The 12,768-nt window shown below is 35.9% G+C and overlaps 2 protein-coding genes across 2 annotated transcripts in view; one reads left to right on the top strand and one right to left on the bottom strand.

Annotated features, from left to right (window-relative positions):
• Positions 1–7,522: 7,522 nt before the first annotated feature.
• Positions 7,523–7,900, bottom strand: LOTGIDRAFT_114398 (hypothetical protein; the record flags this gene model as incomplete). The annotated part of the gene is made up of 2 exons (XM_009052865.1): positions 7,523–7,648; positions 7,817–7,900. Coding segments are annotated over 2 exons (210 nt in total), but the record flags the coding sequence as incomplete, so codon positions are not given.
• Positions 7,901–9,465: 1,565 nt separating this feature from the next.
• Positions 9,466–12,768, top strand: part of LOTGIDRAFT_114635 (hypothetical protein) — a gene marked incomplete at both ends in the record, with an annotated part of 13,815 nt that continues 10,512 nt past the window's right edge. Inside the window, one exon of the mRNA XM_009052864.1 lies at positions 9,466–9,649. Coding sequence (XP_009051112.1) covers positions 9,466–9,649 — 184 coding nt within the window. The remainder of the gene's footprint in view (positions 9,650–12,768) is intronic.

The raw sequence follows: 12,768 nt of genomic DNA, 5'->3' as shown, positions 1-12,768 counted from the left end.
TCTCCCCACCCCTACTTCATATTTCCGAGATCAACGATCACACCTCCTTATCATTGCCCCACCTAGTATTTTACTTTTTGACCACCCCTACCCCCTCCCTCCACAACGTCTTTTCTTTCTTTGTTGCTCTCCATCCAGACCCGTATCTGGGGTGGGGTAGAGATGGAAGCATCTTTTATTCGAGGTAGTGATATTCAGATTCTGATACTCAGGGTAATCTTATTGAATACTCCCCATTCCCTACTTCCTACTTCCGCGATCAATGATCCCTCACCATTGTCCTGGTAGATTACTTGACCACCCACCTCCACAACCCCTACAACAATCAAGTCTGACTACGGGCCTGTCTCCATCTCATCGTTACAGATGACACAAGTCTTGAATATGAAGTAATCACAGACTATAATATATTATTTGTTATCTGAAGGGCATCTGAAAAAGGCAGTTATTAGCTAATAAATACATCACTCAAATTACTCAAGCATATAGGACAAACAGATCCGTATTGTATCTTGATATAACTATGACCATTGTTTTCTAAAGTATTCAAAACATTGTTGATGGCATATTAACCTTGGTTCTTAGTCCACTATTACAAAAAACACTATGACATCTTCGTCATTGGGTCTTACTATCTGCTGAAGCAGCCAACAAACCTTTCTGCTACTTGAGAAATTAAGTTATATACATGTATACTGTTTATTTTGTTTCGTTTGTTTTTTTCTGTTCCGTTTTACCCTTTTTTTTTACTGTTCTACTCTATTCTCGGACCTGTAATATCCAAACCTTCCAAACATCAAAGGAATTTGATCTAGAATAATAACTTAAAGGAATGTCACCAGAAATGCTATCAGAAACATTTTTTGATAAGAAACAGGATCCAGATATCCGGGATGGATCACGACATCTCATCGAAATTAAGAGACAAATAGAAATTACGTTTGAATTTTACGAGCCGATATCCTTTTTTCTCACTATTTTCTCCAGGACACAAACTACGAAGAAATTTGTTTGTTTGTCTAAATTTGATATCTGGGACTTAATTTCAATTTCCGATTTCCACTTGTCTGTGATGAAAAAGCAGAGGTTCTATTTTCTACAGATTGTACAAGTTGAAGATTATTCGAAAAAGAGTAAAATGCCGCTGCCATGGTAACATTTTTCTCGACGTACACTGCTTGGTGTCGTTCGTCCTCATTTACCAAGCTGAAAGTTCGGATCTAAAACTCTAACGACTCCCTTTAAATTCGACGACCGACAAAAACAAGGTTGAAACATCGTGGTTCTTGACTAGAACATGTTCATAAATCAAAACTCTTGGAATTTACACCTTCGTCAACTGATATATATAACTTATGCAACTTACTATACTATCTGTGGCAAGAAAACGAATGTAGTGCTAGATATTTCTTAACACCAAGGCAACGGTTTAAAAAATCGGACATATAATGAATGAAATTAGCAAGCGTGAGAGAAAAGGCCGGAAGTCATAAACTAAAAGTGTGAAATGAACACAAGGAAAATACGTCAGCCGTAAACGGTCAGTCAAAATAATTACCATTACATCCCGGAAACTAAATAATTACCTTCTTAGACATGTAGTTATACTGGATAAGCAATTTCAAAGGTACAGATGCTCCATTTTTTTGACCAATCGAACCTTAGTTTCGGGAATATTTTTTAGCTACGCCAATCAGTAATAGTGTTCATAGCTCACCGTCCAAATTTAGGCCTTCAAATCCATGTGTGTCCAGAATTATCTGCGTTTGAATGTTAAGATGACGACTCGTCAATTTCTCCTCAAATTCTCTCCCAACTCCTTTTCTCTCAAACACAGACATCCAATCAATCTTTACAAATAGCTTTGTACCGAATAACCGACCGTTGTTTTACCGGCTTTGCTTGTTAAAGGGCCTGCATTGATTTATCTAAATTTTCATTGTACAATCACATACCCTTCTTCAATCTCAGACCTTTGCGTCAGAGACCACCTGCGGAATTTCACGAATTATGTCTGTACCGAATTATACCGTTATCGCCGGTCTCTGCATGGTAACCTGCTTGTATATAGAACTGTAATCGAATAAGCATTAACTTTCCAAGGTCTTATGGTGTTTACTCGAGAGAAGTAAATAGAATTTTCTATGTCAATGACGTCAATGGTGGTTAGTTACTAAAGGCCAACGTGTATTCAGTCTTAAAAAGCTATGTACGTATTGGTCTATATATAATATCGTTAAGTAAGCCAGCTATACAACCACTGGACAATCCACGTGTATGTACAAATTATTAATAAATAGATCTAGAAGACTAGGTTTAAATGTCGTAGTCGTATTTTCCCCAACACTCGTGTTTATTATAATAATATACTATATCTATGTATACAATTTCTTTTGTGCCCCATTTCGTATTCATCCGTCTATAACGTTTCAGGTTAATATGGGGTTTTTCAAACACTCGTGATATTGTGATTTATGGGATATATTATTCAATTGCCCTTTGTCTTAAAGGAATACTTCCTCTTAGAATGGACATAAAATTTAAAGTCTCAAACTTGGTCTGTAAGAGTATTCATATACTATGAATAAATATATATATTCATCAGTTGGAATTACCAGATGCCATGACTAAAGAATAGAATCTCTATCTTACACGATATATCCATTAAACTATAAAGTACTTATTTAAAATTGCTTCTTAGCGTGTTTCAAAATTACAGAGGGATTCTGTCGTATAGCTATGACAAGAGGTAAGTCCACTGATGACCAAAAACTCATTTTGGCCAATTGAAAAATTCTAATTTTTTCCTAAGGGTTAGTATACCTTTAAGGTATGCTTATGAAATAATAAGTCCTGAGAAAGACGACAAACTGGGAATTGATAACAGAAGTAGAGTGTATAAAAGATAGATCAAAGTTAAATTCAAGGTCCAATCGAGAGGGTAGGGGTGGATTGCACTCTTGTGAGTTCCACCTGCGCAAGGTTCAGTTTTAAATGAACTTTCAGTGACTAGTGAAGACCGGCAATGGCAGTAGATGTAAGAAAGATCAAAATTGGATTCAGCCAAAGGAGTGGTAGTTGGGGAACTGCATGCACTGTCCGGACCGCCACCTATTTTATTGAAATGAAATGGACGTTCAAGACTGCTTGTTGCGTCTGTATTCAAAGCTAGGAAGAATGTCTCGGTAGAAGTTTCTAGCACTCGTGATCAGACATACAAGTAAAATAGATATATGTATTCGATTTCCCTTTGTCCTACAGACCTATTTTAAAATAGTTCATGAAATTTCAGATTATTTTGTCTCATATATGTATAAATCTATAACCATTAAAATCTACCATCTTTCCAACTAAGGGTTAAATTTCAACTTTCAAGAGGCCCGAAAATAAATCCTTTTGTGACTATAGGTGTGCTTTGAAAAGTTACAGTCGCTGTCCAAAACAGCACCCATCTCCCCTACCCATGCCTTTAAAAACAAGAGATTGGTTACAGAACGATGAAAACGCGAAACAAATTTTGAAGCTGAATGAGACGACTCTAAGTACCCCGCGTAGACAATTATGGTTTCGGACTGTTTCGAGTATTGAATATGACATATCTATTATGTGGTCGAACATTAACCTGTCAAAATAGCGATATTAACATGGTATAGCCAGTAACAAATCACACATTTTACTCAGCTTGATGTCCAATGGATGGATTGACAACGGTATAATTCTTTTACTCATTAATAACTTATGAACGAGGAAAGATTGACTGGTACGTCTTATTCACATTGAGTTGCCACTCCATCTTCTGTATGAATTTTAGGAATATAATATATGAATATTAAGGGAAGGAAGGGTCTGGTTCTCCCAAATGTACAGGTCTAGAATGGAACTACTACTTCATTAAGAAAATGAAATAAACTGTCTGGATCTGTTGGATATTTCTCCTATGGTTGTGTTTTACTACATCTCCGATCATCAAAGTACATTAAACTTTACCAGTTGAGTTAAATGGTTGAGCCCCTATGAACAATTTCACTTTCAGCCGGAAAAAAACGTGACCCCACAACGACGTATACTTTCGTCATAGCTGTTATCTATTGATAATAGGCCAAACCTTGTGGCAATGAACTTTTGGATTATCCGTACCGAATACCAGTTACCAGTTCGGTCGACTGGAATAATAACAATTGATAAGTTATTAAAGGTTACAAACTTTTACTGGATGATATAGATAAAAGAAATTTCGAATTAAGCATTTCTATCAAACATGCAATAAAGGCATTTATCTTTCTGTGGCGTCTGCAGGGCGGTGGGGGAGGGGTAGGGGGGCATTGGGCATCATGTCTGGCATCCTATGAGCCTCCCCACCAACCACATTTGATAGTTGTGTGGCCCCGGCTCGGCTCCCAAGATCCCAATGTAAAGAGACCTAATGGGAAACGCAAGTGTTACTTTTGTCAGGCTGTCTATCAAATTTTTAGAATGCACGTGCACACGAAACTTTTAAAAAGTTTATTAACATGAAATGGCAAAGTTGGTTTGAAAAGAGTAAGCATGGTATTCTCCAAAGAAAAAACCTACAAACTCCGAACGGTCTTCCCTAAAAGTTCCTCCAACGTTCTGCAACATATTTACGGAAATTGCCGAGGATTGCCGAATGGGTTTTACTCATTTGGAAACAATTGATTCTCGGTAAGTGTACATAATGAAATTCATAATGCTGAAAATTATAATCTTGAAAGCAAAAAATAACACACTCTTGAGCTAATGAGTTAGAAATCGCTCCATGATTCAACTTTAAATCACACTATGGTATCAATTGAATTGAAACTAACAATTCGAGGGGAAACCTTCACGACTCGTTATAAAAACCAGGAAGATATGTAGCCAACAAATTTGACATATTTCATCAGTTCATCGAGTCAGTTTTCCGTGTATATATATTTGCATAATTGTTATCGTTTCAAGAAACATTTCCGCTATCGTTTTCTACGAAATTACAAATCCCACATGATATTTACACTTCCCTGTAGGGTTCGTCAAGTGTAGATTGCAAATGATATGTCTGGTTCTTTATCAATTTAATAAAACTCACAAGAGAAAATGGTTGTCAGGTCATGCCATGTTCAAGTGCAGATGTAATGAAAGGAACAGATGCGCCATTTTTGGACCAATCATACCTTAGTCTCAGAAACAGGCATTTTGTAGTGTTCACAGCTCAAATCCATGTGTGTGCAGAATTATCTGCGTTTGAAAGTTAAAAAGACGAGTCGTCTTTTCTTGAGACAATGCCATGTATAAGGAAGACATCTATAGAAATAGGGGGAAAAATACCTAGTTTCAGATATTTTTGAAGGAATTTTGCGATTTTCGTACATTTATAGTATTTCTGAGAACTATTTACATATATTCAAGACGTACGGAAACTGCCGAGAATTACCGAATGGGTAAAGTTCAATTTATGAAACAATGACTGCAATTCTGTAAAGTGGCTCAACTTTCACTTTCACAATACAAAGTTTTGCGCACTTTCTAACTTCCTGTTGGTCTTGTGACTCTAGTTCGCTTTATCTGTCAACCCTCGTGATGAGGTTAGGGCGTCCATGTGGGATCTGTAGCCATGTTCAGGCTGCAAATTATATTACCACCAAGGTTGAAGGTCATAGATTGTAATAGCAAGTTCAACGAACGTTCAGACGTGTGGTATAACAATCAGTGTATAGTGTTGTTTTGTGTTTAGATATTGTATCGTAGATATTATATCGACGCATTCAGAACCTGTATTTTCTAGAACAATACGACATGCACTGGTATACTATTAAACAGTAATTCCAATAATGGTTGGTATGACAAGCCTTGACTCGGATATCATGACCGATGACTGCGACATGTAGGCCCTACTAACTGTATACTAATATTAAGTAATTTTTTATTATTAATATGACATGTTTGACTTTGATAAGATGACCGATGCCTCTTGGCTAGACATTACAGATTGAGAATCCCCAATGTTGCTGGATATGCTATCATAGTATCGCTAAGCAAAAGGGTTTGCCAAATTGGTAATTGTAGACAAACCATACGCCGAATTTACAGTTTCCGCTGTATATAATGTTAATTGTGTGTATATTATTTACACAAACAAACAAAAGATGCTATGCGACAGATCTAGGCTACCCCTTATCTAATCTACCCCGTCTTCATTAGCCCACATGGTGCAGAAAAGTAGGACGTAAAACTCCATTTATTTCATTTCATTTATCTAGTCTACCCCTTGTTTGTAAGCTGTCATCAATCAGTGAAGGAAACTACAAGTTTAAAAATATGTCACGATGGAACTTAATAGAAAGAGATAGAAACGATATCCTGGCCCTTATTATGAGACAGAGAATGTGAAGAAATACAAATTTGGATCACGAGAGAAAGATGAGAAGCCAATTGGCTCAAAAAACATATTTTGAAATGACAGAAATAGTACAATGTATGCTCTTATAGAATAATATTATATATATAGTCAGGTATTGAATTCCTAATAAACAACTTCGAGGCACAATTATCAAGTTAATAGCATGCCGAAAAAATAGGGCTAATCCCTACTTTGCATTTCGAAGCATCTACCATCTTCGAGCTTCCAAGGGATTTAAGATGTAGGGACCGATAGGAACCACGAAACCATCGTAGCAACTCTGCGCATTTCTATTTACAATGAATGGATGATGGCTTTTTGTTTCTGAAACACCACCTGGGAAGAATGACCACAGAAAGCTACTTAATAGCTAAAAAATAGCTAATAGTAGTATAGTACGCGACATATTTCTTTTGCCCGAACACGCATCGGCAGTCTGCATGGGCTTTTTATAAAGTTGAATATATTGGGCCTATAAATATAAATAAAAGGCTTTTATCTTTTTATGCGAGGATGATACGACAAAAGAAATATATTGCTTGAGGTCAAAGTCAATGTATATCAATCTCTATCTCTATAGCCTAGAACCAAAAATACCACATCCAGTATGAAAATAGCTCAATAATTTTAAAATAGGTAAACAGTATGATAATATGATGCATGATACAGTATCAGAACGTCAGTAAGTATGACCTCAGGAGCGATACAACAATAATAAATCAACAATATAAATTTGATAGTCCGAATCTCTGTTCTTTATATTACGTATGACTTTAGCACGTGTGACCTGATTCCGAGTAAACCATGGATACGGCCAAAAAGGTCCTTGAAATCGTTGTTTCGGTAAAACGGTGACGACAGAGGGCCTCCACTGTCCAATTTAAATGACAGTAATGTTGTGTATTCCCGTTATACAATAATTGTGTCAGTCTAAAGTAGGGTTCTGAAAGGTCATAGGTTTACGACTGCATAGTGTGAACATAAGAAAACGTTCACGTAGCCTACGTTTCTATTTATGTTCCGTAACCTGTGCTACGTTTCTATGTTCTGTAACATGTGCTACGTTTCTATTTATGTTACGTAACCTGTGCTACGTTTCTATGTTCTGTAACATGTGCTACGTTTCTATTTATGTTCCGTAACCTGGGCTACGTTTCTAGGTTCCGTAACCTTGGCTGCGTTTCTATGTTCCGTAACCTGTGCTACGTTTCTATGTTCCGTAACCTGTGCTACGTTTCTATGTCCTGTAACCTATACTACGTTTCTATGTTCCGTAACCTGTGTTACGTTTCTATGTCCTGTAACCTATACTACGTTTCCATGTTCCGTAACCTGTGTTACGTTTCTATGACCTGTAACCTATACTACGTTTCCATGTTCCGTAACCTGTGTTACGTTTCTATGACCTGTAACCTATACTACGTTTCCATGTTCCGTAACATTTGTTACGTTTCTATGTCCTGTAACCTGTGTTACGTTTCCACATTCCGTTACCTGTGGTATTATAAAAGTATGTTATGATATAATAAAGCTTATGTGTATACTAATTATGCTGTTGATAAAGATAACAACAAATATTGACATTTAGGTCTCTGTACCCTAATTAGGCTAGATAAAACTAGTTCAAGCCTCCTCTATCCTAACTCTAGAATTTTAAAAGGAGAAATGGGTAGGCACACGTATGCGTACTAGTAGTCTTCAATTGTAGGAGTAGGACATTTCTACCGTCATTCACTTTAGCATGTAAAACTCGTATTTGAAACCGAGGTAATACATATTCATGATGTCACGACGTGATGTAATTATTAAATCCGCCAATCAACAACCTTCCACTTAATTAGGTATAGGCCCAAAGCCATATATAATGTAGTGGGGTGGGTGATGGGGTGGATATATGAGTAGGCCTAGGATTGTATATTTAAGAGATGGGGAAATCTAACCCAGCTTAGTAGGCTAGCTGGGCTTAATTGAAGAAGCTTTAGGCGTACAGCCCGAAACCACCCTAATTTACCCTACTCTACTAACTAGGGATAAGAAAGGCCTAGGATTAATTGCATAATAGAGAAAATACTCACAAGTCATAAGATATTGGCTTGGCTTGAGCAGCTTTGGGCGCACAGGCCCGAAACCACCCTACTTTACCCTACTCATTGGGCCTGAGGAGTAACCATCCTTTGCCGAATTGATATCGAGATAATATTGAATCGGTTTAATTAAGAAATAGAAACAGAGAGGATTGGTCTTTCTTCCTTTGACAACAACCGCCATGTCATACTTAATTTCCAGACCAATATAAATTTCAAAAGTGCGTTATTTTTGACAATTTTGAAGGATTGTCGGGGTTTCAAGTTTGTCAAAATAGGCTAGCTCGAAACATTGATCGACATAAATTATTTGTTGTGAGGATAAAATTACCTATAGATCAGCAAGCAAACAACCTTTTCTCTGTTTAGGTTTGTTTTCATAAGCGGCGAATATTTCACAATGTGGAAAGTTAATTCAAGAATTCAGCCATCTTCGTCTTCAGTTTCTTTCATGTCGATGTAGCAGACGAACTTTTGACCTTTGACCTGATGAACTTTACCCTGTACCGTCGATATTCTTCACTGTACAGTCAGTTGATTTGTGCGCCAGATGCCGGTTCATTTTACACAAATTTCACCATTTTTATACAAATTTTAACCTTTTAGATGTTGTTTAACGACAGTAGAAAGTATTTGTGTTAATTAAATGAGTTAAAAGTAAGAGGTTTTTGTGTAAAAAGTGGGTTTTTATGTGAAATTTCCTGAGCCGACTGATAATAGTCTAGTGACGTCATTAGCGTGTATGGAGTTGTTTGGTGGTGAACAACAATTCTTTCATTTCACAACTTTTGTTTAGAAATGTGTTGCTGGATGTATTCTTACTACAACCGATTTTCCATTTCATTTTCAACCGAACTCGAAACTGGAGTATTTCATTTAACATTTTGACGTATTTTGTTATTTTAGGTGATAAAATTTGTGTAGAAAATTCGAGTCGAGTGAACGGATTTCGATCTCAAAACAGCTGAGTGAGAGTGAGACAAAATGGAAGAGCCGAACGAAATTATAGCTGAAACCAATTGGACGAGTAAACCTAAAATAATCATTATTGGGGCCGGGATTTCTGGAATAGCTGCCGGGGAGTACTTATCTCGTAAAGGATTAACTGATTTTAAAATTTTAGAAGCTTCTCATCGAACGGGAGGACGAATATGGAGCGTTAGCGTCGGTAAGTGAAGATGTGAAAATAATGAATGAATGTCGCGGATATTGACATCATCTTTCCCAATCATTCATGATTCATTGTGGTCTTGATTCTTTCATGGGATTTATTACTCAAATATCGATGAATTATTGCCATCATTGAAATAAATTTTCTAAAATTAGCTTAATAAAAACTCTAGGGTCAATCAAAGTCGATAACCAAAATATTTTGACTCGTCACTACATGCAAGGGTGAAGGTCATTAAAGGACGAACTTTGTATTACTTTTATAATAGTTTATTTATAGTAACATTACTCTTGACACAAGCATGCCCTTAACTTAAGCTTACACCTTTTACACACAAAATATATCTAAAACTCAAAAGTGCTTCGAACAATTGTATCGAGAAGCGGTGAATTTAGAGGATATAGACCTCAAGTGCATAGTAATCATTCATTGATGGCATGCATATGGCAATTTCCTGCACTGTAGACTGTTGAAGTGTTGTAGTAGGCTGTGATGATGATACATAAAATGATGAACAATAAATGATTCAGCCCTGATGATGAATTTCCAAGTTTAATAATCTTCCTTTATTCAGTTCAAATGATTAAGGTTTTAAGGTGTAACTAACTTGCTTGGTCCTGTCACTTGAGTTTGCTCTTAAGATAGGCATAGCCTACACCTAAAGTTCCATATTGAAGGCTTACTCCATTTTCCCTGGGAAATTATTCTAGCCAGTTGAAGAACAATATCTTATGAATGAACTTTCTAATGTTAGCATTATAAACGGTAGAAGCTCAAAGCTTACTCAACAGTATTCACAAAGCATCACATAAGCTTAAACTCATTACTCTTTCCTTGATAGGCATATCTTGCAAGGAAAGCTGCCCCGTGTACAAATATTCTTATAATATACTTTAATGTCATTGAACGACAGTCTTAGTTTTCATGGTATGTTTAGGTTGAATTACAGGAAAACTGAAAGTCCAAGTTCAAGTTTGAATTGTGCTAGCTGAGGTAGAAATTGATCTCTATCAGAATTCAAAAGTAAATTCAGGATAATCACATTTTTTAGACTTTCTGCTAGTGATAAAAATTTATATTGGCCATTGCTGTTCGTCCTTCATAATGAGGTTGAGTTTTAGGGCAGATTGATTCATCCTAAGATGGCTGATGAGGAAAATCCTCTCAACAAGTTGGACAAACTGATGAATTAGTTAAAAAGTGAGGTGATTAGTGAGGATCTAGTCTAGAATCTGTTATCTGTTGTTTTGTTTTGATTTCTATTTATTACCTCATTTAGAGTCATATCTTCTTATGATCTATTATATAAGCAATTAGCTTGAAAAAAATACAGGACTAGAAGGATTCAAACAGACTTTGACATTCTATAAAAACTATACACAAGCAAGACAATTCCGTTGATCAAAATCTTGTTCAAAGCATTGCAAAATTGGGAGTAAACGTGTTCTGAATTCATATTTCCTCATTCTATAGTATTTGCTGGCAAACTTCTGTTCAGTATTCAAGGTCCATTATGAATTTGTGGTTTGTAATACTGCTGACTTGCAATATACAACTTACATGAGTGTATATAATGTATTTATAACTACCCTACAAGCCTAACATGTACTGTATAACAACAGAATGGGCCAATATGAGACTCTACTGGGCCAATATCAATATGAATATAGTATAATACCAATCAATATCTATCTATTCACCATAGTACAGCTTGATATTCTTTGTCAAGCTATAATTGTACTTTGTCCTCTTGTGCTAGTACTAGGTGCTTTAAAACATCAAATTTTATTCAAATGCATTGAAATTTGTGTATCTTTTTTTGTACAATATTCCAATATTCAATACGTTATTTCATGGTTAAAAAATTTTGTCTACAGTTTTTTCTAATGTATGAATAAGGTTATCCTAGATGTAAGGCATATTCAGTATAATTATAGAGACTTCACTGATGAATTTGATTATATTGTGTGCTTCAACCATATCTTGGTAGTCAGAGTTGTCTTCATGGGTAGAGGAGATTATTTGACTTGTTTTGTACCTTAAGTCTAACGTATTGATTTTGTCAGTGCTTTGAATTTGACTTAAAATGGATCTTGATTTAGATAGATTTAAGGGCTCTGTTACTTGTCCCTTGCTTGATATTACTTCATATATACCATACTCAATGCAGCGACATATTTAACCCTGTTTTGTCTTGGCATTGTTCACAGATTTTCTGCTTCAGTAACCCTTCAAATATGTAGACTGAATAGTTTGGAAAAGTAATATCTCATAACAATAAATAGGCCACACCCAAACACCTCACATTGAAGAAGTGTTGGTTTGAATTTAGTACATGGTATGCATATCGCGCAATGTGGTACATGGGATAATGCCTGTCTTAATTTGGTATATGGGATAATGCCTGTCTTAATTTGGTACATATATGCATATTTACCATGTGTACATGTATATGTTTATCTCAATTTGTGCATTATAAGCATATTTGCACCGCCATTTCAGATATCTGTCATATTTAATTTTGTCAGTAGAAGGTCGAAGGCACTAAAAATAAAGTTCCAGGTTCTACTAGAAATAACGTAAAATAGCACGCTGCCTGTGAATCAATCTAAACAATCTAACTCTGGGTTATTTCTACTGACTGTAGTAAGTTTTGTAATGGCAGACATTCCTTTCTGTACATTCAGACTGAAAACTAGGTCAAACACTGATGACCTATATTTAGAGTATAAACTAGGTCAAGTTACCAGCCCACCAGGCAACTGTATAATTATATATAAGAAAGAAAACATCTCACTACATTTTTATTGTTGGTATTTTTTCTCAGCCAGTGTTAAAATAGATTTTTCTTGTATTGTTTCTAATGAAGAGGTGCCTGAAGAATATAGACAAGCTTTCAAACAAAACTTTTGATGTTCTTATAACTTCCAACTGTTTGCCAGACAAGTCTAACTAGTGCTGTAAAATGTAATGTGTCAGCGCAATGAAGAATGTGCATGTCATGTCATTTAACTCCTTTGGGACAGAAATTCTCAAGTGCAGTTGTCCTAGCTGATTTTTCTTTAATTGCACACTGTAAACATTATCTATCTTGGCACACACATATATAGTGAAGT

This window comes from Lottia gigantea (assembly GCF_000327385.1).
Source record: "Lottia gigantea unplaced genomic scaffold LOTGIsca_19, whole genome shotgun sequence".
Classification (NCBI taxonomy): Eukaryota; Metazoa; Mollusca; class Gastropoda; family Lottiidae; genus Lottia; species Lottia gigantea.
Note: the sequence above shows the minus strand (reverse complement) of the source record. Positions and strands in the feature narration are given on the sequence as shown.